Source organism: Amaranthus tricolor, chromosome 4, assembly GCF_026212465.1.
Source record: "Amaranthus tricolor cultivar Red isolate AtriRed21 chromosome 4, ASM2621246v1, whole genome shotgun sequence".
Taxonomy (NCBI): domain Eukaryota; kingdom Viridiplantae; phylum Streptophyta; class Magnoliopsida; order Caryophyllales; family Amaranthaceae; genus Amaranthus; species Amaranthus tricolor.
In genome coordinates this window covers 26,471,715-26,496,886 of record NC_080050.1, presented here as the reverse complement: position 1 = coordinate 26,496,886, position 25,172 = coordinate 26,471,715, and the positions used below count along the sequence as shown (strand labels likewise).

General features: G+C 31.1%; 1 protein-coding gene across 1 annotated transcript; it reads right to left on the bottom strand.

Moving 5' to 3' along the window:
* Positions 1 to 3,038: 3,038 nt before the first annotated feature.
* LOC130811217 (biotin carboxyl carrier protein of acetyl-CoA carboxylase 1, chloroplastic-like) lies at positions 3,039 to 13,588 on the bottom strand. Its single transcript, XM_057677420.1, has 7 exons — positions 13,237 to 13,588; positions 8,492 to 8,536; positions 8,243 to 8,397; positions 7,813 to 8,125; positions 7,424 to 7,495; positions 4,599 to 4,664; positions 3,039 to 3,442 (listed from the first exon to the last, which is right to left on the bottom strand). The coding sequence occupies exons 1-7, from the start codon at positions 13,402 to 13,404 to the stop codon at positions 3,419 to 3,421; spliced, it is 843 nt and encodes a 280-aa protein (XP_057533403.1). The 5' UTR covers positions 13,405 to 13,588; the 3' UTR covers positions 3,039 to 3,418.
* Positions 13,589 to 25,172: the final 11,584 nt, after the last annotated feature.

Sequence of the window (25,172 nt, the reverse complement as noted above, 5' to 3'; positions counted from 1 at the left end):
ATCCTTGACTAACAAATCACAATAAGACACGTACCAACTAAACTAGGGTCGCTATAAGGAGTTTGTTATATGAGGTCCTTGTTTTCTAAACAATCGGGCACGTTGAATGGGCCAAGAACCGTCCCTTACTTCTGACTTGAATTTATCATTTTTAATGAGTAGTATACATGTGTATTTGATGTAGGGATAAGGATTTATGTTTAATCACTAATTTTGGACCAATCTTCTACAAGCTTGTTCCATTTTTAACATGGGTAGAAAAGGGCTAGATGAGAGCTGAATTCAGAACACTGACTAGAATTAGCAATAGTTGCTTCAACCGAAACAAGACTCAATCCATCAAGACTCAAAACATTCAATAACATTACAATTACATAAACATAAAATTAGAGGAAGAGTGCTAAGGCCTGTATCACTGTGATGTTGTGGATTGAGATTATGTTTTAGATTTGGCTTCAAAGGAATGCTCGCATTTTTGAGGGGGCTATCTTATTTCCTTGTCATGTAGATAAGAATGTCCTTTTTTATGTAGCTTCTAGGCTAGATGATGATTTGAAGGCTAGTCTTATTATTTAGCTTGGTGGTTGGCTTTTTGGTGTTTTGTTTTAACCTGCTTGTTTTGGCTTTTGGTGCTTCTTTTTTCGTGTTAAGGAAGTGCTTTTTTTGTTTTTATTTTTTTTTTTTAAATCTAGGTTGAAAAAGGCTTTTTTAGAATTAATATATTTCTCTTTAATTGCAAAAAAAAAAAAAAAAATTAGATCCTTAAAAACTAAAACTTAACATCACCATTCTCTTTAAAGACTAAAAAAATTATGCATTTGAAATATTATGTCATGACACAAGTAAATAAACGTGGTAATGAAATAAGAATTGTGAATATTTGACCAACTTGAGAAAAATATTTACTTAAGAGAAAGTGTTAATAATAAACTAATATAGTTGTACAAACTACGTACAGTAAATGCTCTAAAAAAATGCAGAAGTTTGACAGAATCTTTTGGTACATGCTACCTCCTCCACCCATTTACATTAAGACATGGATATTTCACATGATTCTAGAAATATTTTTAGTTGAACGACTTGAGTATTTTACCTAATCTTGTCCATAAATATCAATTTGTACTAAATCATATTGTATATATACTCCTATATCTTTCACATTAATTATAAACTAGCTATTGGATGCTTACGTTTTTGGGACTGTTTACTTATTTTGTTTGTCATTATCTTACTTAATTACAATTCAACTATAATATTCTGGTCAGTGGCGATCTAGGAAAAAGAAAGTGATATCAAAAACAATCAAGTAAAATGCATTTTATGGGTTTAAAACTCTTGTCATTTATTTAGAAGACAATGCATTAATTAACTTATCAGAGGTATACTTACATATACTACTTGACTTTATTTATATTTAAAAGATGTTAATTGACCTCAATGACTAAGCACTAAATCTGTCTATAATTGAAATTGTTTTATGATATGGTATTAGAGTTAACGTGACAAAATGATTACGAATTCTACTCATTTTAAGTGGAATATTCTAGAAATAAGACCAATAAGAAGCAAAATAATAGTAAAAAATGTGATTCGAATGAACTATGTTGTGAATGTCGAAATAATTTGACATTCAAAATGGTAGAGGAAGTTTTTAGTGTATGTATTGTAGAGTGGTCTTTGGTGAGTTCAATACCCGATTGCTTTTTATCTTTCTTATCTTATAAATTTAATTGTTAGAAAAACATAAATGTATTATTATTATTATTATTATTATTATTATTATTATTATTATTATTAAAGTAATATACTTAACTGTTGAGACTTTTAATTCAAATAATTAAAAGGGTCAATTCGACTTAGTTTGTTTATTAAATGAGTTAGATTAAGGTTAAAAATTTTAAACTTAAAACAAACTTGTATATTCCCTCCGTCCCATTGAATTTAAAGTATTTTTCATTTTGATCCGTCTCACTTAGTTTGCATCATTTCTATTTGTGGACAATGACCCACCACTTTTTTTAATTTCATCCATACATTTTAACTCTTTTTTAATTTCATCCACATAATTCATTCTCCCTCTTTATTTATCACCACTTTTTTAAAAATACTCCTCTTTCTTTTTTATTCGATTCTATCAGAACATATGAGTAATCCTTTTACAAACTAGTTAATTTCGAGTCAAATCAATCAATACAACTTGAACTAAATCCATTTGATACTTTTAATTATTCCAAGTAAATACTCCAAAATAAACAATTCAAAATTTAAAAGTTTAAAATTCAAATCTATTAAATAAGATTTGATTTAGTGTTAAAAACCTCACACTAAAAATAAAAACTTTAAACGAATTAAATGGTTTAAAATGAGATCGACCTGATCCTTTACAGATCAGATTATGCTTGTGATATTCGATCGATTTAAAACTGATTAAGTTCGAGTTTCTTGTTTATCTATAATTCGAACTCAAATGGATCCAATTAGAATCCAACTGGATCTGTTTGATAGGCCAAAGGAGACATTTCCGTACCCCCAACTTGTTCGTGCTCGTTAAAGCTCAATAAGTAGTATACAATAATTATTTGTGGTGTTGTCTTTCCCCAAGTTTGACTAAAATTTAGGACCATAGAAAGCTTATATTAGATATACATCATTTTACTTGAAAAAGAAATGTAATTAGTCAAAAAAATTTACCTAACATTTGGTCGTCTGTTGCCAACTAAACTCTAAATTATTGATCAAAATTAACTACCAGTTAAAGAATCAGATAAACTATACTCCAATTTGTTACTTTCGTCTTTAGTTCTATTTGTGAGTGATGTTTTTTAGTGTTTCAAAGTTTTTTAACTAATAGTTTTTTTCTTTAATTTGGAAATAGGCGAGAAGAATCCTACTGGATAGGGATAGGAATTAATCATTTATGTAGATGGTGAAAATCAAAATCCCAATACAAGGGTGAAAGGGTGAAAGGCAAAGCTTTTAACCATTAACCTATGATTCTAAACAACATCCTTCAAGTTGGAAGTATAACACAATGTAGATACCAAAACCGCAACTTTCAAAAGAAATCGTAAATGGTAATAAGGTGACGTTGATGTACAAATGTAAACCAAAGACAATCAAAATACAGTAAAAATGGGTCAAAATCATGATCCGAATGGAAATGCACAACGAAAGATAAGTGTAAATTGTCCTACTAAAATGTTCAGTTTCAAAAACTAAGGTAACTTATGGGACAAAGAACACTAAAAATTGCACATTGTGCAAATACAAATGGGAGAAAATAAATAAATAACAATGTTTTTGGACTTCGTCTAGCACCTGATCTTAATAATTAGCAGTAGAATATTCTCTTCGACTAATAAGAGTGTTTAACCAGCAATTCCAAACCCTTCAGACAATTGCGCAGCCACTTAAGTCGCTACGGCTGAATGGCAAACAGAGGCTGCAAAGGAAACAAGATAAGTCACGGATGATTTTAGCCATGGGTTATTAAAATCAGTAGTTTTCAGAGTCGGATTATAGAATCAAATTATAAAACTGTAGAATTCTACAATTTTATTAAATCAAATAATAACGGTGAAATATGCTCATGTTAGATTTTTTTTAAGAAATTGAATGCAAAGGTGTGAAATTTTTTTATTTACCATCTAAATATATATATATATATATATATATATATATATATATATATATATATATATATATAATAGCTAATATAATAATATTTTGTTTATATGAAAAAATACATTAGATCTACATATTAGTTAAGAAACATTTAATCATGAAGTACTTATAAGAAAAACGACAATTTGCAATACAACGTCATAAACTAAACAATTCAACAATAAAAACTAGAACTGAGATTTATTGTTTCTTCTTCGCATTAAATTCTAAAATAGGAATAATTTATAACACTAACAATCTGTTTGGTTATTGGTATTAAACGGTTGTAATGAACATGATTTATATGTAAATTTTCTAATATGTATCATATAATTCCCATAGTAATGAAACTTTAATCAGAAAAAAGTTTTTTTGTTCAGAAGTTTTTATTACCTCTAATACCACACTTTCAAATGGTATGCATTGGAATGAATTTTGTAAAGAAATTGATATTGTTGAGGGAGAATAAATATGATCATTAAACTTGTCAAGAGATATTCTACTAAAATTACGCTAACTTTCCATTACTATTCCACCATTAAATACCGACTACCAAACGGGCTGTAAGGGTTGAGGAAAGTGAGATTGAAAAGGTGTTCATGGCGCACTCAAGCTAAATGTGAGAGGCCGAGGTGTATTGGCTGGAGACAATTGTGAAATAACTTCTATTGGATTAAACAAAATGGAATTTAGGCATGGTGGACAGCCTAAGAAAACTTCAAAAATGTGTGTTAATGAGCAATCAGTGGAATTACTAGAAATGCATCAGATTAGAAAGGCATAAGATTCAACCGATTCTAGTTGCGTTTCTACCTAGTTAAGATTTTATTTACCATTTAATTGAAGCCTATGAATCTGGTGTAAAATGGTAATATTTCTAGTGGAAAGCAAAAGCTAAGTTGGTATAATACATAACATTCAAGGACAGAACTTACAGAATCTAAGCTAACGGGTTTCCCGTCTTCTGCGATAATTTCGACAACTGTCCCTGATTGATCAGCCTACACAAAATAAGTTTTATCAGCATTTTCAATTTTTTTTTCTGAAGGTAAGAAACTTTCATTAACATATGGAAATGATAGAAAAATGAAACAAAAGCATTGCAAATTAAAGTAAATATTGTCATAGCAACATTTATTGATAAAACTAAAATAGAAAGGCATAGTTAAAATTTTTTATAAAGCAGCTAATGACTCATCTTTTGAACAACATAAGAGATTACAACTTTATAAAATAAGGTTATCTACTCAACTTCCTGCTGAATCACCCAACAAAAGTTTCCCTTCTAAGGAAAAAGATGTTAGTTGGCTTAAGATGAACCCACTCAATTAGGTTTCATCTCACTGAGCACGAACACTGAGGAGGGGTGTCATGGTCATTAAAAAGCAAAATAGAATGAAGAGCGGCAGGAAAAGAAATAACAGTTCTATGAAAGGAATCTCAATTCAACCAAATTCTTGGTCCCACTCCATATAGTCATTGGTCAAAGTTCTTCAGATATGAAATATATCACTTTTTTAGTCCAGGAACTTCATTATTCTGCCAAAGAAGCTTCGAGAAAGATTGCTTAGCAGTAAAATATCAAAGTGAAATTGCTAAAACATTGACAAGTAATAAGAAAAAAAGGTTGAACCATACACAAACAGAAGACCTTCACGCATGCTAGCATAATCCTAATTTAGAGAGCTAGGAAGACAAATAGGTGTAGACACAATTAATTCTTCGGCCAAGGGCTAACTACTCTCTATTTCTATATTGTTGATGTTTAGTGAATTAAACTAAGTCTGGAACATGGGAAGAAGCAATTGGGGTTGAAGAGATTCTGTCAGTAGTGGGCTTAGTCTAGGTCAAGACTGACATTAATCTCAGTCGAGATTTTTACTCAGAAAAGACAGAAATTTTGGGGCGTTAGAGTCTCAGGCGAGAATGTTAGTCTCGATCAAGACTGTTAGCCAATTCGGTCGCGATTAAAGTTCAAGGAATAACTTTGGACATGTTGAGATCTCGGGCGAGATTCAAGAAGTCTCGGTCGAGATTACCCTAGTCTTGGTTGAGACTGGGCACGACTGCATGTATTCTGCACTACTGATTTCTCACTTAAGGGTTTGATTAGTTATCTGGAAACCTAATTAAGCTCTTTGTAATTGGGGATTAATATATATAAACCCCTCATTTGCTTAGGTTAAGGGTGAAGAAGAAGATGAATTAAAATTGAGAGCCACAAAATTGAGAGTTTTGTTGAGCCGGCAAAAATTGAGTTTTTTAGTCCAGGAACTTCAATAATCTTCCAAAGAATTGCTTAGCAGTAAAATGTCAAAGTGACATTGTTAAAACAGTGAAAATTAATAAGAAAAAAGGTTGAACCATACACACAAAAAGAAGACCGTCACACATGCTAGCATAATCCTAATTTAGAGAGCTAGGACGACAAATGGGTATCGACTGTAGACACAGTTAGTTCTTTGGCCAAGAGCTAACTACTCTCTATTTCTCAATGATTCCTAAAATTGGCCCACAATATATGTAACCTGGGAATGAAGGGTGTGATATTAGATCCAAAAATGGATAAAAAGATCATACATTCTATGCTTATTGGACTCAGAAACTCGTGTCCATCACTGGTACACATCATGCATCATACTAGCCACCAGGCTAATTTCGCAACAATTTCCATAATTTTGGTCCAAAATATGGTTTCAAAGTGTTCCGATATTGAGTGTCTATTTACCACTATTTGAAATAAAATAAAGAGTCCAATAACATAGCATGTAAAAGCAATTCATAAAAAGATTTAGTTAGCACCAGTCCAATTAAATCTGGTCTAGCTGAGAAGCTTCCTTTGAATTGGGTGAAAAACTAATACCATAACTGGAATATGTATTTAACTTGGATGTAAGCACAATATTCAGTATGCATGAACCTAGCCAAGGTCCAAATATTGGACAAACAAGTGTTTCCTGAACTCTATTGTTCCCAATTGAAGAGATTTAAACCTAGACTCTGACAAACTTCGACAACTACTACCAATTTTGATAAAATACAGCAACTGTTAAGATGAAGCCAATTGTGGAAATATATTCAGCCTACACAATTATATAATTCTTATATGAAAGAGTAAAAAAACCAGATTCGAGAATATCATGTCCTACCCCCTTCGTCCCCAAAAATTGTCAAAGTTGTATATTGAACAATAATTAAGAAATTGTGGGACTATTTAAATTGCGTGGATGATATTAAAGGAGTGTTGAATGTGTGGAAAGAATAAAAGAAAGTGGTGGAGACAATTCCATAGAAGGAAAGTGTAGCAAAGTTAAATGACATACAAAAAAAAAGGAAAGTGTGGCAATCTCTTAGGGACATGGGGAGTAATTTTGAAAAACTAACTTTGTGAACAAGATTAAGAATAAACTCGTTGTAATTTTTGTTAGCTGATCAAAACCAAAATCCATTTAATATTGTAAGTTGACAATGTCACCAACATTTCTCTCAAAGTATTTCTCTCACAAACATCAACAAAAATATATAAAATCCAATAGAGACAACCGTTCATTTCATCATAGACAGGAATGTACAAATCTAATTCATAACCTGCTTCTAGAACCAATTCATGTTTTAAAAGGTATAATCTTTACAACGGACAATAAATGTCCCAGATACAAGTTCAATAACAACACAGTAATAATTTTAGATTCAACAAGTTGAAACATGTCATAGAAAAATTTCGATTAACAACTCCAGTATAATGAAAAATAGAACTTACTTCAATTTCATTCATTAACTTCATAGCTTCAATAATGCATACAACTTGTCCTTTTTGCACTTTATCTCCCACCTTCATCAGTAAAAGAAAAAAGGCTTAAATTTTAATTGCAATTTGCAAAGCGTATTCAATTTTAATATACATGACAACATTTCATCATCTCAATACCACTAAGTTTTTCCTGCTTAGACAAGGCTTGGAATAGGGATTGATCAGATGTGCCTTAACCATGTTATATAGCAGGTTGTTTTTAAATAATCTTTAACTGGAACATACAAATTAACTAACATTTAACGTCAATACAATCACAAAAATAACTACTTGATCTTACAAATGGTAAGATAAAATTGAAGTGGGAAAAGATAACAAAACCAAATACTACAACTTACTTTTACAAATGGTGGGGCACCTGGTGCAGGACTTCGATAAAAAGTTCCGGCCATAGGGCTTTTAAGGGGAGGAACTGATGACTTGGCTGGTTTGGGAACTGGTGTAGCAGGAGTTGAAGCTTTAGTTGGTGAACTTGTGGCAGTAGGTGTCGGCACAATTGAAACAGATTGACTAGCTTGTGGAGGTGATGGTACAGCAGCAGGTGCGTACAAAACAGGTGACGCTTGTTGAATAGCTTCTTTTTTACGAATCAAAAGCTCACAATCATGTTGCTTCATCTGCAACTCCACAATATCTCTCGAGTCCACAAGCCTATAATGGAAACATGAAACCAACAACCCAATGTTTAATTCAAAGAAAAGAAATTAAAGTAATTTCATCGTAGTATTAAAATATTTAAGTACAAGAAAAATCAGTGAACCGAATTACTTTACAAGACTTGCAACTTGAGCTATAAATTCAGAGATTGAATCCTCCGATGCCAATGGTGGTTCGACAGAGTCATTTGATGGCTTGCCATTTTTAACTTCCTTTGGGAGTGCATCAGATTGGGCACCACTACTTGAAGATCCACCTATGCCAGCCTTAAAGCCAACAATTTTCGCGAAGAAATCAATGGACAAAATATACAATTTTTACAAAATTTGTATTCTGATATTAAAGATTCTAAAAGCTTACATTGTTAAGTTGGGCCTTAACTGCTACATTATGCGTAAAAACATTCTGTAACAACACCATAGACCAAACATTGTAAGTGTTAAAGTAAGATAAACAGTAGGTATACATATTCTTTAACTGTTACATATTTACTTTTGGACAATTCACATACCCTATTTCAACTATCATTCATGATTTATAATCGCATTAAGAGATAATATACATACATATTTTTTAACTGTTACATATTTACTTACGGTGTATTTACCACAATTTTGGCCGAATGAATCCAAGATCACTTACAAAGTTAATGTCTACATTGAATTTCACATGTTCAAATTATACACATAGTAGAAAGCATAGTATTTTCAAAAGTTTTTTTAGCAGACCTTTTTTTTCGCGTTTTTAAAGTTTTATGCCATATTATAATTGAGATATCAAACTTAAATATAAATTTACAACTAGATAGCAATATGAATTACTCTTCCCTTACTTCAAATGTTGAGGAGATATTTGCTAAATGATTATCAAGTGTTGTAAAATACTTAAAAATTAAATTTAGTTTTTATTACAAAGAAAAAAAGCTATGAATTATGATTCACGCAATGACATTAAAAAACAATGAAACTAGCAACAATTAGAATTTCAATTACATTACCCCAATGTCATGGCTCCCATCTAGGGTGGAGTTTGGGAGGGTTGGATGTATGCATCCTATCCTTGTTAATGATAAAATTAACAAAGAGGTTATTTCCGATTGACCCTTAATAGCAGATGTCATGTGCAACTCATATAAATAAGTAGTGCACATGATTTAATGAGTCAATTTACTTTAGTTCATTATATCTTAAACCAAATAACTATAAATTTTTAAAATTACCACCAATTAGCATTTATAATTTGTAAATAAATAAAGTTAATTGTGGAATGAACAAAAGAAAAAAACTGGAAAGTTCAAAAACCAAAAAAAATAATGAAAAAATAACAATTTTTTTCTCTCTAAAGTTGTTCAAATTTGTTTGGGATTTGAGTTTCAATTAATGCTATGGTTGAATTAGAATTGAACAGCCGAGTTTCTTATCTTCTCTCCTTTCTTGTGCATGTTATTTCTTGGTTAATGCTTTTTTGACTGTATTTCTTCAAAATTAACTCTTAAGGTTTTGGGCCCCGATAGTTGCTGGGCCCTACGCGGTGGCACCCCTTGCCTACCCTCAAGGTCGAGCCTGGTTTCAAATCTTGTTAATTCTGATTAGAACTTATCTATTTTGATAGCTGAAATTGAATATGATTCGACTAGATTTAGTAGTGAGTCTTGACAACTTATGACCCCTAGTTGAGTCTCATTTATTTTATTTAAAACTTATTACCCATGATTGGAACTTATCAACCCTAATAACTATAACATAAGTTCAGAGAAAAAACTCACATTGATGGAAAGACTTAGGTTGTTGAAAACACCACAACAACGTCAAAACCTTACTGCCATATGTATCTAGGTTTACAATTTTCAAACGATCCACAAATTCAAGATACAACCAATTACTAAACGGGCAAATGATACTTTTAACAAGTTACTATCCTTCGTTAAAAATAATGACCACTCATCCTCCTACAACCTCTTCATTAACAACTAATATCTTCATTGATAATATTTTTCATAGTCAAAAACAGAGAATGAAACACACTATTTGATGCATCGAAATGAACATACTACATTTAGAAAATCAGAATCGATGGCATCACCAATACATCACTTTCTCTTGCCTCACCCATATTCAAAAATTAGGAAAACATAAACCTCTCAACTCTCCTTCGCTTCCCTCCCTTAAATACATCATGATTTAGACATATTAAACTTCGTAACATAATCTCTTACCAAATACCTCATCAACACACCCAAAAGCAAAATGAACCAAATATTTAACGACGCACACCAAGTGCTATATGAAGCAATTATACAATAAAGAACATCTCATGTGCTAAAGGAACCAAATATTTAACAAATCATACCCTTTATACTTGCCCAAAGAATTTATCTCATAATGTTGATAGGTTATGCACCAATTGAGACTCTTCAGTTCCTATGCACTATACTCATTGGCATACCTTAGTGCCTTGATTTGTCACACTCACTCTGGCAAGAGACTTGTAGTTCTTTGGTATCAGATTATAATGGACAAAAGTAAATTGGCTCATGGAATCATGCACACGTCTTATTTCTGTGAAGTTGCAAATGACGTTTATTACCAAGGTCAATCGAAAACAACCTCTTTATTAGTTTTATTTCGATGGGGTAAAGTTGCAAACCCCCGATCCTCTCAAACTCCACCCTAGTTAAGAGCCACTTAATGGTGGTGGGGTGATGGCACTCTTGCAAGAGAAAACTAATTGCTTGTGCTGGATTCTTGCGTTTGAATATTGGTTAGTGCTTAATACAAATGAGCCCTAGGGTCGATTTATAGGCCAATATTGTTCAAAGTATGATAAATAGAATTAGGGTAATTTTAGGAATTGCTCTTGGCTTCTTGCTTTATTTTTACAATAATTCAACTTTGGAAATGTTTTATTTTGAAGTAAGCACTAATAAAACACTGTCAATAGTGATTTTGCATCAGAAAATGCTCGAATGAGAAATCTTATACTCCCTCCAATTCAGCACTAACGTCCCATTTGCTTTTTAGATACTATTCATCTCTTACTCTTAATTTATATTTTATTATTAATCTATAAGTTAAAACATAGTCAAGTGGGATCTTGATTCGTCTCAATGCAAAGATTATTCATATCAACTTTCCATAATTTTAAATTATGCACAATTAGAGATATTAAGGATTGAATAAGTACATTGGATAGAGTGCATAAAGCAAATGAGACATTAGTAGTGAATTGGAGGGAGTATGATTTTATACTATGTATAGGCCATACAATTTTTTGTTATTATATATATTGAAATCTTTAATAGTTATGGTTTAATTAGAAGTTAGGAGCCCATAACTTTATCTTTGGCCATGGGCTTTTGAAATCACAAGGTCGACCCTGTTTATACTCCTAAATACTTATATAACTAAACACACCATAACTAGAATATGCCAGACTCATAAACTACTTGCTTCTACAATATTCTAGAGCCCATATCTAAAACCTAACAGAACATCTTCACAAGAGCCATTTAGGTACCTCCCTAAAAGCTTCAACACATAATCCATGCTTTCACAAAGTTTTAGTCTCAATTGAGCACATATGAGACCAATGATAGCTAAGATAACATTTGTTTTTGTTTGGCACGTACCAACTCCACTAGGTTAAAACTGTAGAACTCAATAACATCCTGAAAGGAAAGTGAGCCGTGTAGCTAGAGATAAGCATTTACGTAAAATTTCTGGCTAGGGTTAGAATGTTGGGTTTAGTTTTGTGTTCACAAAACAATTGGGGTCAATTTTATACACCTCTACGAATAACATATACTTTGGTTCCTAGGTCATATAAAAGATGGCACGTGAAAAGAATCTATGATGAAAATGTGGTTATAGCAGTAACTTATGGTATGTGATAAGATGCTATGATGAAAATGTGGTTATATCTAGCAACTTATGGTACCTAATCTACTAATACCCCTGCAAATTGCTATTTCAAGCAAGCAAATTTTAGGCCAAGTTTGGACTACTTCTTGGCCATTTAGGACTAAGTGTGTGTTTGTTGGTTAACACTAGCAATAAAGAAAGTAATTCATCTACGCGAGAACAACATAGCTTAAAGCCTATTGTTATGTGTAATGTGATATAATGATCCCGGTAATTCAATGATAGATTTAAAAAAGTTTAAGTCATTGAAGAATATAAATTAGCATTCAACTCAAAAAACTCAATTCCACTCATAGAAACTATTTACTCTTTGCCTCTACATCACTAGTTATAATACAGAACAAGAAAACATTCTCCAAACAAGATTCCCGTTTCTGAAACTCTAATGATTTTCAGCACAAGATTTTTTATACGAAGCATTGCCTAAAAGTGCAGATTTGTGCAATTTCATACAGTTTGAGCATCATTCTCATAAGATTTTGGGCTTGTTCGGTAATGGAGCTATTAGTGAAACAATTGGCTATTTTGACCACCTGAAAGTATTGGTGATAAATAGTTATTCAAGGAGATTTTTTTGGTAAAATCATTTAGGTAGTTGGCCGTTTAGTGTCCCATTGAAATAACATTGTTTCACTCCAAAAGCTTTCACATCATTAAGTCAAAAATTAAGTCAAATGATGCAATTTCAAAAGCCTAGAGGGAGTAAAAAAGTAGGCTAAAAAGTCAAATGCAAATGAAAATAGTCTATATATAGCTTTTTAATTTTGTTTTAAAGCCTAGCTTGATAACTTCAAATTAATTTCGAAACATTTTCTTTTCTAATTGACTAATGAAAAAGCTAAAACCGATAAAAAGCCAAAAAAAAAAATGACAAACACTCCATATCTATACAAATCATACTTCATGATAATACAAACCATATGATAATACCGAAATTTCCTCGAAACTAACTAAAAATAGCAGTATCAAACTTAAACATGAATAATCAATTTCCAATCAAACTAAGTTCAAAAAGGATTCCAATTAAACTGAAAATTAGCATTACAAAAATAAAACAGAACAAAACAAGCAATGATCTGCGTCATTGAATTAATAATACTCCAATTATATTCACACAATCAAACAATGACATTAAAAAAGAGAACAGATCCAAGTAAACGAAAAAACGCGAGATTTAAGAAAAACCTTGGAGAAAAGGCGAAGCTTGGGCTTGGAAGAGAGAGGAAAGACGACATTGGAGAAGCAGCGCAAATGATGGCGGCGACGGAGAATAGAGAGTGAAGATGAAGCGATGGGAGTGGTGGTAGTGACGGCGGCAGATTTATCGGCGACAGTAGGAATGCAAGTGGACATTGTAGTGGTACTGGTGAAGTTAGTTGGACTAGAATTGAAATTAATACTGGCGGAATACTACTATTTTCTCAACGAGATTTGGGAGATGGAGAGATTATTGGAGTAGATGGGAAATTTTTGGGGGGCAGATGCACAGTAGAGAGATGACAAATCACACTCTGATAAAATGACTGAGCTCATTCATTTTTCATTTATTTGTTTCTATGAATTTATTTTTAATAAATTTTCAAATGCATCAGGCGGCCCGGATGTACTATCATATTTTTAAAGTGATTGCTTATAATTTAAAATAAATAATTATAATTTTAAATTGATTACTTTTTATTTTGTAATTTTAAGATGGTTGCTCACAATTTTAAAAGTTATATTTTAAAATAATATCTTATAATCTCAAAATGATCAATAAAATAACATAAAGTCTTATATGAAATTGTCTCTTCATGAAACATTTTTATATGCTTAACTTTCTCGTATGTTTAACTTATTTCTCTAATTGTCCACTCTATGATTATAAGTGATTAATTTATAATTATAAGTGATCTCTCTAAAGCTAAAAAAAATAATTTTTAAACTGTAAATAATTACTTTAAGATAATAAGTGTATTAATCAGCGCAATACAACAATCACATCGTAAAACCATATTGTTTAGTCCCGTATTATAATAAGACGGTTATTTCAACAAGAATTTGGGCTTGGTTTTTTTAGTTTTTTTATTGGATTTCGTGAGACGTTTTTTTTTTTTTTTTTTTTTACTATTTTGACCCATTTAATTTAATTTAAGACTTAAAACTGGAAATTAGCCCATGGACTTATTTTGTGGATTGAAAGAGATTTTGGGTACTTAATTTGATGGGTTTTGGCCTGTGACTATTTCCACTAGAAGTGCTCAACATAAAGAAACTATTTTACTAGCCCATATAACCTTAATATTTAACGGCTACTATTATGAGAAACCTTTTCATAAAGAGATCGTCTCATATAATGATATAATAATGTGTGAATATTTAATATAAATTAACAAAAGTTTTTTTAAAATAAGAAATAATTATATGAGATCGTTTCATCATGAGATGGACTCAGATAATCAGCTAATATCAATTATTAATTATCATTAGTGATCACTTTACGATTATAAGGTATATGTTTATGATTTGAAGGTTTAATCTTGTCATTTTAAAATTCTACGTTATCATTTGGTTACACTAATGATCTATTGACACCATCTTATAGTGAATCGACTTCAACTGTGTCAGCCCATACTATTAAAAAAAACACTTTCCGTATAAGTAGGAATTCAGTTTTCGTTATTTTTTTAGTGTGTTTTACAAATGGTTCTTTTTTATGAATCTGTCTTACAATGAGACTGTCTCATTCAAAATAAGTTGTTAAGATCAAAAGTAATTACAGTTTAAACTATAAATAAATATTTGGTCAATCCAATAAAAATTATAACATCCGAAGACTTGTCAAAATTGTTTAGTTCAAAAGGCCCGAATTTCTCTCCCCCAACATACCATATTTGAGCTTTTTATTTTGAACAACTACTATACTCCTCTCGGTCCATTGACATTTTCTTGCACAATTCTATTCCAATTTCATTGAATTTTAATTATAATAACTTAATTTCAATAATGATGATAAACCCCATTTGCATCAATATTATTACGGAAGAAATAAAACACAACTACTAGTGATGATATGTTGGTAGGCAGGTAGCCAAAGAGATTCTCGTATTATTCGCACTTTTTGAGGCTCATTCGCAACTAGGGATGGACATGGATCTTGAACCCTAACGGTCTAGATTCGACCTGATCTTAATTTTAAGGGTTCGGGTCCACCTATTTTTGGACTCTATGGATCCGGGTCGGATCTGGATTCATGACCTTAGGGTTTGGGTCTGGATTCGGGTCCGGGTTTACACGTTTGAAATCCAAATTCGACAAAGGACCCATTTATTTCTTTTTTTAAAAAAATTATACATAGCTATCATGTGTATTTAATTTTTGATATGAAATTTTATTATATTTTGAACATTACGTGATTTTGAGCTTTGTCGATTCATATAATTTAAAATGTGGTTATCGTATTTATACTTTAAAAATTAAATACTTGATAAATATTTCGTTATAAGAACTTGAATGTTGAAAAATTTTATATATTTCGCTCAATTAGTATAAAGTATTAGAAAAATCTTTATTAGTCGAAAATGTTTAAATAATTTTACGCAAATAGTCGAAAATTGTACTTTATAATATATTTTTAAAAAATTGCCAAAAAAAATTGTTTTGGACCTAGATCCAAACCCTAAACCCACCAAACTCTAAGGTTTTGGGTCCGAATCTAAAATTTTCAGACCCAATAAATCTGAATCCGAGTCTATACTCGACCCAGATCCGACCCATGCCCATCCAATCACAAGGAGGTTATCTTCTATATAAGTTGAAATCTTTGGTAAATGCATAGCCAAAGAGATTCTCATATTATTCCGACTTTTGAGGATATTTTCAATATAAGTAAGACTCTTTAGTAGGCACATAGCCAAAGAGATCCGTTCTCGTGATGGATTTTTGTTATGTTTTTTTTGTTATAAGTAGGACGCTTTAGTAGGTACAATTAGGGATGGTCATGGGGTGGGTTTGGAGTGGATTTGGTCAGACCCTTTTATTTTTTATAGATTCAGACTCGGATCCTGATCCTAAGGGTTTAAAATTTTCAGACCCAGACCCTTCGAATTTGATGGGTCTAAGGTCCTTAATGGGTCTAAAAAAATCTATTTTATTTGTTCATTTGAACTTTTTGTAAGTCATTAACGTGTTTTACAAATATTAAATACTAATTATATAAATATATATAAATAGAAAAGACACAAAATAGTAAGAACGTAAGACAATATAATATTAATTTGTACTAATTAGCATATATTTATATATTATAGATATAAATGGGATATTAGGGTGGGGTAGAAGTCAAATTAATAGACAAAAGTCACAAAATAGTATAAGACAATTTAATAATTACAAGGGTCTGGGTCTGGGTTTGGAGGCGAGTCTAGAGTCCGAGTTTAGAGGTAGGGTTCGGGTCCGGGTTTGAGTCCTAGTCTTTGGACCAGAATCTATTTTTTTAGATCCAGATCCGACCCGGATCTAGTGAGTCTCAAAAAATAAGACCCAGACCTTTAAAAAACGGGCGGATTCGAAGCGGATCCAACAAAATCCTAGACCCATGACCATCCCTAGGCACAACCACATCTGACTATAATTGAAGAACTCTAATCTCGTCCTGGACACTTTTATAAAAAATCTCGTGATTATTAGCCCTCCGGTTAAGTCGGAAATTTAGAAAAGTCCCTTAAACTTAAGGATTCCACTACTATCATAGATTTTGCCAAGGATGATTTTGCCATGATCATACATCCTCCATACAAGTCAGACCCTTAGAAGGCTCCTTAGCTTTTAAAATTCTAAAAATATTACCAGGATTTGATTGACCGAGTTTGAATAATACCTATCTCTAAGTTCCTAAAAGATTGAAATTCAAGAATCAACTTAATCCCAAGACTCCAAGCTAATAAATCACTCGGATTCATTTGGTCGAGTTTGAGTAAGGGTCCTTCTTGGTTGAACATAACTCGTCCTACTTTGTCTTGATTGGACAATTGAAATCATCACAGGGTAGAATATGTTAATATGTCTCAGATCTTTATTAGGTTTTTTCAACTAAAAGACAAAGATTACTCTGCTCTTTTATTTCGCCCAATATTTCAAATCCTCTGTAAGGTCATTCCTTGTAGGAATTTCGTTAAACTTACTCAGTTCTTTTGAAGATATTAGTGATGAAAGCTTTATTCATCCGTATTTCTCTTAACCTGTTGGAAAGGTCATTTGGATAAGAAAATTTCATGACTCTTTACAAGGGGCTTATTCAAATTACTCGACTATCTTGGCAAATCACCGCAAAAACCTTCTATCCTTATATACCATCCCTAAGAGGGCATCCTAGCATGAAGATTAGCAGAGTGATTCTCAGACTTTAATGACTGAGTCTGAGTAATTACAGAGTGCAACAGTAAATGCCAAAATTAAATTTTAACCTTCGCAATATTTAATCAAGAAACAATATTACTCGAACTATAATGGTTGAATCCGAAATAAAGGGGTCAATTCAAACGCAAGTTGTATTGTTAGAGTACTAAAAATTTTCTAATTCAGGTCTTTAATTTTTCATACTTAAACCTTTTAGGTTTTCAGAAAAATACAATTAAAACTCTTAAGCATAAAGTTTAGGTTTGTATGCCATATTTGAACTCTTCAAACTCTCTCACTTTTCACGTTACACAATAAATCTTATATACACATCTATACATACATACACATTATACAACCAACCATTAAAATTGATATATTCTTTCACGTAATTAATTGCAATAATTTGAAATTAGGTCTCTTAACATTATTATTGCATTGTGTTGTATATGATGTATATGATACCAATCAAATGCCCTGTCGCCTTTAACGACATAATATAAAGAAGATCTTGTTGGAGACAAATGACCGACGATTATTTGCCTTATTAAGTTGTTGTCATCCATAATCTCACCAAGTTGCATAAATTGACCCTTAATTCGTTGGGGAAAGAAAGTAGACAACAAATATTATTCATTAGTCATTAGACAGAGACACCATTCTCCTTTTTGGTTTCTTCTACCTTTTTATTCTACACACATTTCATAAAAGGATATAAAAGGATGAAACAATTGGAATTTTTTATTCATTAATCTGTCACTTTGATCAAACATATCATTAAGATGTTGAAACAACGTTACTCTAAAACACATGGATTATTGCTACCATTTCTATTTTCGTGTAACACCATTTCAGGCAACAGTATGTACTTCAATTCTATTGTGTTGGTGTGGAATCACTATGGCCCACTCTTTGGAGGGGTACGGCCCGAGAGGTGTTTAAGACAAACTCAACGACTTGATTTTTCCCGATTAGTTGAATTGTACTTGACCTGACTTCAAGATAAATTTAAAATAAGGTAGAAATTAGTGTGGATACAAAATCTGATTTTGAACCGACCTGAAACATGTGACCTGAAATGAACCCAATAACCCGAATGAACGACTATAGTACCACCTGAACCCTGTTTTCGAGTGGGAAATTGGGTTGATGATGATGATGGTGTGGAATCAAACCCTTCGTTTTGCGGGTTTTACTATATTTTTCATTTTGGTTTGTTTTATGAAATTTGTTATAGTTTTATTTTTGACTATTAACACATACTCTTTCTTTAATTATAATCACCATATTTTTATCATTTTCTCATAAATCACACTTTTATCTATTTTTTTAATTTATTCAAATTTTATACTTATAACAAATGTTATTTAATGCGGAGTTTTTAGTTTTTGTTTTCATCATTCAGACAAAATATGTACACCAACTTTTAGCAATTGCACAATCAACAATGTAGCAAGGGTGGACCTTAGTTTCGGATCTCCAATTTTCTTTTAAAGCTTAAAGTTTTAAATGGGACCTCTAAAAATTTGCGTGAATTATTAGAATTTATCTTTTTATTAAAAGGTAAGGGAGGGGAGTGTTAAAGGGAAAATCATATCTGATTTTGCTTAAGAAAAGTTTTAAATGGGACCTTATTAGAATTTTTTATCAGATTAACTGCATTATTTTTTATAGGTATCTATTACCGTCTTTCTTTTCTTCTAGACCCTGTTCATTGTCCCTAGTTATGAGTAGGATATACTAGGTATGATGATGATGTTGGTCACTCAATAAAAATTGTTCAAAACCTATCACTGAAAGAAGTACTATTTTTGTTCCATAATATTTGATAATAACAAAGTTTGAATCTCAAACGATCGGTAAATAAGAAAAATCACTAGCTCAAAGGACTATAAAAACCAATTTTACGATAGAATTTTAAAAAACAAGACAAACTTAAAAGAGAAATGACGGAAGGTTAATGGTCAAGTCAAATAATTCTTTTATTTGACAGAACTCTTATGTTTTCTCTACATTTGCTCATTTTCACTCTTATGTTAAAACTCAGTTTGGGACACCCATTAAAGCATCAGAATATGATAATGACAGCTTTACTATATTTGCAAAAATTCATGGGATGATTTGGAGATGCTCGTGTCCTCACACGTCCCAACAAAATGGTAAAGCCGAAAGAATGATTCGAACTATTAACAATATATGTCGTTCTCTCCTATTTCATACATCTCTACCTCTTACTTTCTGTTTTGAATCTCTACATATGACCACTTACTTACTAAATATTCGTCCTACTCGAGTTCTTGAGTTTCTTACTCCTATGCACCTTCTTTAATCTTTATCATAAATAACCATCATATTATCATCTCCGAACTTTTGGATGTCTTTGCTATCCTAATCTATCTGCAACCGCACCCAATAAATTGAGTCCTCGTTCTACTCCTTGCGTATTTCTTGGGTATCCTTTATCTCACCGAGGTTATTGATGTTTGGATCTCCAAAAATAAGGTTATAATCTTCTGCCATGTGGTCTTTGATGAGTCTAGCTTTCCCTACTCTTTCCACAATTCACCTACTTGGACAGATTATAGTTTTGCAGACACGCGAAATGACCTTTGTCCAATGCTTATATATCCATCTAGTACCACTCCTACTCCACATCACCATGTACACAATTCCACATCAACAACAATTGGTTCTCTTCCTTCTTTAACTGTACCTCAATGTTCTTCTCTTGGGCATACTACATTAGAATATCCAATTGGGTCATTATTACTCCTTAGTAATGGTCTAGTTAATACCATTTGGTTTTGTTGGTTCTAGTAAGCCCAAACACGTGTGTCTTCTTCGTCGCTCTCTTTATGGCCTTAAGCAGCCTCCTAGGGCTTTGTATTATCGTTTTGCTACTTACCTTTTGTCTCTTGGTTTCATCAATAGTAAGGGTGATCCTTCTCTATTCATCTTTCATCGTGGTTCTGAAATTGCATATTTACTCCTATACGCTGATGATATTTTTCTAACATGTTCATCTGATACCCTACGGCAAAAGGTTATTATTCTTCTTAGCTCTGAAATTGCTATAAAAGATCTTGGTTCACTATCGTATTTTCTAGGTATAGCTGTTACTCGTACTTTAGATACCATGTTCTTATGTCTAACAAAAATATGCTCAGGATATTCTTGCGAGAGCAAACATGTCTTCTTGTAAGGCTGCATCCACTCCAGTTGATACTAAGGCTAAATTAAGTGCTGCTAGTGGTAAACATATTGCTGATTCAACTAGTTATAAACGTCTTGCTGGGGCTCTTCAGTACCTTACTATCACTTGACCCGACATATCATATGCGGTTTAACAGATTTGTCTCTTTATGCATGATCCAAGGGAACAACATTTTCAGGCTCTTAAAAGGATCCTTCGATATATCAAGGGAACTTTAAGTTATGACCTTCATTTTACTTCTTCTCCTGCCTTTGAATTGGTTTCTTATTCTAATGTAGATTTGGGTGGGCGTCCTAATACATGTCGATCTACATCTGGTTAATGCGTGTTTTTAGAAGACAATCTTATTTCCTAGTCTTCTAAATGACAAGCTACTGTTTCTCGTTCAAGTGCCGAGGTTGAATATAGAGGTGTTGCTAATGTTGTTGCTGAAACTGCTTGGATTACGAATTTGTTATTGGAGCTTCATTGTCCATTACCTAAAGCCACCATTGTGTATTGCGATAACATAAGTGCTGTCTACATGTCTCATAATCCATTAATCACCAGTGTACTAAACATGTTGAGCTGGATATTCATTTTTTCCGTGAGAAAGTTTCCCTTGGTCATATTCGAGTTTTACATGTTCCTTCCTCTTTTCAGTATGCAGACATATTCACCAAGGGTCTCCTGCTTCCTTTGTTCACATCTTTTAGATCCAAACTTAGTATTTGTCCCTTTCTCATTTCGACTGCAAGGGTGTATTAGAGAAAATATTATATAAATATTTTATATTAGGAAAATATTGTTAAAATAGTTTATTACCATAACTCACTCATGTAAATATGACAACTCTATTTGAGGGTTCCTTATATATATTGGTTATATGAATAATAGCTCCTCAAGAAAGAATTCATAATTTCTATAGTTTTATATGTAGTTGTTTATAATTACATGTATTTAAATGCAACATATTCATATTTAAAAATAAAAAAGAAACACAAATTGTAGCAAAAGAACAAAATTAAAATAATTTGAGCGGATTTGGTGTTGAGGTGTTAAATTAATATGGTGATGTTCTAATATTTTGTTAAGACTTTATGTTAACACATACAATATTTAACCCTTATCGTATCACTTTTTTTTTATTTTTATATGTCAATCGTTTTTTAATCCTACATTCTATTAATTTTACTATATAATAGAAAAAGGAAAGTTTAATTGTGAGCATGCCATTTGTCTTTTTTTCGTTGGCTAGTATTAATAGAATTTGACTGATTTACATTTTTTACACTAACCATATTTACAAATTTATATTTTCGGAAAAATTCATACATTAATGAAAACAATAAATCACAATATTTCAATTATACAGTTGTATATAAATCCATTGTTTAAAAATTATAATGTTAAATATATAATGTACTGTGTAGAACATTATATATTGTGATAAAATTCTGGAATTACACCGCGTAGAAAAGTATACTACGGAATAAATCACATTTATTCCAGGGTAATTGGAATTACACAATTTAGATGTTAAACCGTAAAATTACACTGTGTATGAAATTATACAATAATTTAGGAAATTACTTGAAGTACATAATAACCCATTTTCCATCAATTGTTATTTAAAACTAAAATGACATAAAATTCAATTAATTGATCATTAAAATCAGTCATTTATATTGTTAGATTACCATAATTACAATTTTGAATTTTAGGAAAAATGTGAAATATGGTTTTGCAATCTAAAATTTCAAAAATATTAATGTATTTAAAAATCCGTGCATTGCACGGGTTTCTATCCTAGTTTATTTATATTTTTTCTGCAAGATCCACATAGGTAGGGCAACATGTAAATGATTATTTTAGAAAAAATTTTGTATAGATTTGGTCTACGTTATATTAGCGTATACCAACCTGAAAAGATAATAATATATTTTTTTACTTTACAAGTACAAGCATTAGATAATAAAGTATTTGTTATTATTAAGTTGGTACACATAAAAATATTGTGGACTATAAATCTACACAGAATTTTGTAATGTGTGATTTATAATCTTAATTACCTTTATTTCAATTGAAAAATAAAAAACATAATAAAGAAATTTAAAATTTGTTTGAAGTCAACTCTGTTATTTCATCTTTTATAAAAAAAATATCCATAACACGTGGATTTGATATCATGTTGACAACAACTTAATTGACCCTTTTAATACACTACAATTTCCTAAGTATTTAGTAGTTAGCTACGGTTTGATGAGAGCATATCCAATCAAAATTGAGAACATCATTTGTTATATTCTAAAATAAATTATATTCTTGTTTATAAAACTACTTGGAATTAAACCTATTATTTTATGAGTCTTTATAATCAAATTAAAACCTAAAACAAATAAAATTTTTAAGGATCAAATACCCAAATCAAGAACAAACCAAATAAGTAACTCCATTTTGAAACCCTTAACTAACTGATTCGACCAAAATAACATAACTTTTAATAATACAAGTTTAAAGTAAGAAGTTTATTTGCTGATAATTTACGTTTATTGCGCTATTTAATCCATATATGAAAAAGTTAAGACCATGTTATATAAAAATTTTTAAAAATATAATACGATACTAACAAAAACACGTCTACAAATCAAAACCCATAAAATAATATAATTTGTACACAATCAAACCGTTTCTCAATATCAGAATCTACCAGATACTAATCTCTTAATACGATCCAATTTATATTTTAAATTCAAACTTCTTATAGTTAAACATTCATATTTTCTCACTAAGCATTAAAAAAAAATCATCTGGTTGAGCTTGTTTTTTGCTTGATCGTTTAAAGGCCTTAACCCACCAAAATTCTCCTCTGTCATAGTGATTTTGTATATTTTTATTTTTGACATAATTTCATTTATTTATTTTATATATGTTTTTATCTCTAAATATCTCATTCAACTTTTTAATCTCTATGCCATATAATAATGGAGTAAATTTATTGAAAATTAAGAGTAAACGTAAATTCGTAATAAATTTCCTTAAACGGAATACACTGGGTATGATAATTATTATGTATGTATTTCAAGTGCTGCCAATCATAACATCTGTATTATCTAAAGTATAACTTGACTTTGCTCTTTCTGTAGTTATTCAATTATTAATAACTTTAAATATATATAATAAAAAATTATATAAATTAGATATATATAATCGTTTAATTCAGATGAATCAAATAAGATATCAATTCATTATGTGTTAACTTACAAATTAGGTACAAAATACAAATTGAAAATCATCCAAAAACTGTCAAGGAATCAATGACTCAACCAAAAGTTTAAGCTGATGGTTGAAACCCAAAGATTTGTTATATATTCTAACACGCCCTCTCACACGATAGACCCTTCTCATACCTGACGCTAACCATTCTACTTCAAATATGAGGTGGTTGAAATTCTCGTGACCTTTTATCTCGTTTTGAATTCTAATAATATGTCAAGAAATCAACTCAACCAAAAACTTAACTCTAATACAAACAATACCAGAAGGCAAATGTTGCAATCAAGTTGGGACGAAAAAGTATTCTAATATTGAATGGTAGTGAAATGAACATAAGGCAAACCGAAATTAAAATATGAATCATGCAACATACTAATTGATATATTCAAAATAAAAGAGGGGGTTGGTGGTCAAAATATGCACCAAATTAGTCTTCTTAAGAGTAAGAAGCATATTTAATCAGCCAGCACCGACTAAAGCAATACCATTCATGCCCAACTCCTATTTGGGTTACGTCGTGGTCCAGACAGCATTTGTATTATGCAATAGGATTAGGACCCCACATCACTAAACCACTTTTATAAATGGATTTTTCTAACATACGCCCACATATATTCATTAACAAAAATAAATAAATTAAATACTCCCCTCGTTTTCAGCTTTTTTCAAATAGAATTTACGAAGTTTAGTCTCTAATTTTGACTATGAATTCTCATCGATTTATATGAAAAATACATTCATGTGTCTCAATATATCTACTTTCCAAATATCAACTTTTAAGAATTTTTAGAAAAAAACAATTAAAATTATTTAATTTTTAAGTTTGCATTTGGATATGTGAAAAAAGTGAATGAGAACAACAAATGAAAACAGAGAAAGTAATAAACTTAAATATATAATAAATTTGAAATTTATCATCAAATTACGCGTTAAAAAATATTTAGTTATTTTTATCATTTATTTTGATTTCTAACTTACTCTTTCAGATATACTATTATTCTTGTTAACGAACACCTCAAAGGCGTTAGTTTGTTAGCAGTTTTTCATCATCATACCCAATGTTGTCCCGTTTAGAAGAAGGGTTTGAGTGAGAAAAGGTGACGGACAATCCAAACTCGTACTCCCTTCACAGGAAAGACTAGAGGAAAGCGGGCAAATTTTACCCTCAAACATGTAGGAGGCCTGTATAAAAGAATATGGATGACGACAATTTTACAAAGGAAAAACTACTAAATAAAAAAAACAAGAGGACAACAAAAGAAACTATTAGTAATCT

Excerpts from the sequence above, each read along its gene's own strand:
- LOC130811217 (XM_057677420.1), bottom strand. The coding sequence starts at position 13,404 with ATGTCCACTTGCATTCCTACTGTCGCCGATAAATCTGCCGCCGTCACT. Across the intron at positions 8,537-13,236 it reads AGCTTCGCCTTTTCTCCAAG|AATGTTTTTACGCATAATGT; the intron begins GTTTTTCTTAAA and ends GTGTTGTTACAG. Across the intron at positions 8,398-8,491 it reads TTAAGGCCCAACTTAACAAT|GCTGGCATAGGTGGATCTTC; the intron begins GTAAGCTTTTAG and ends GTTGGCTTTAAG.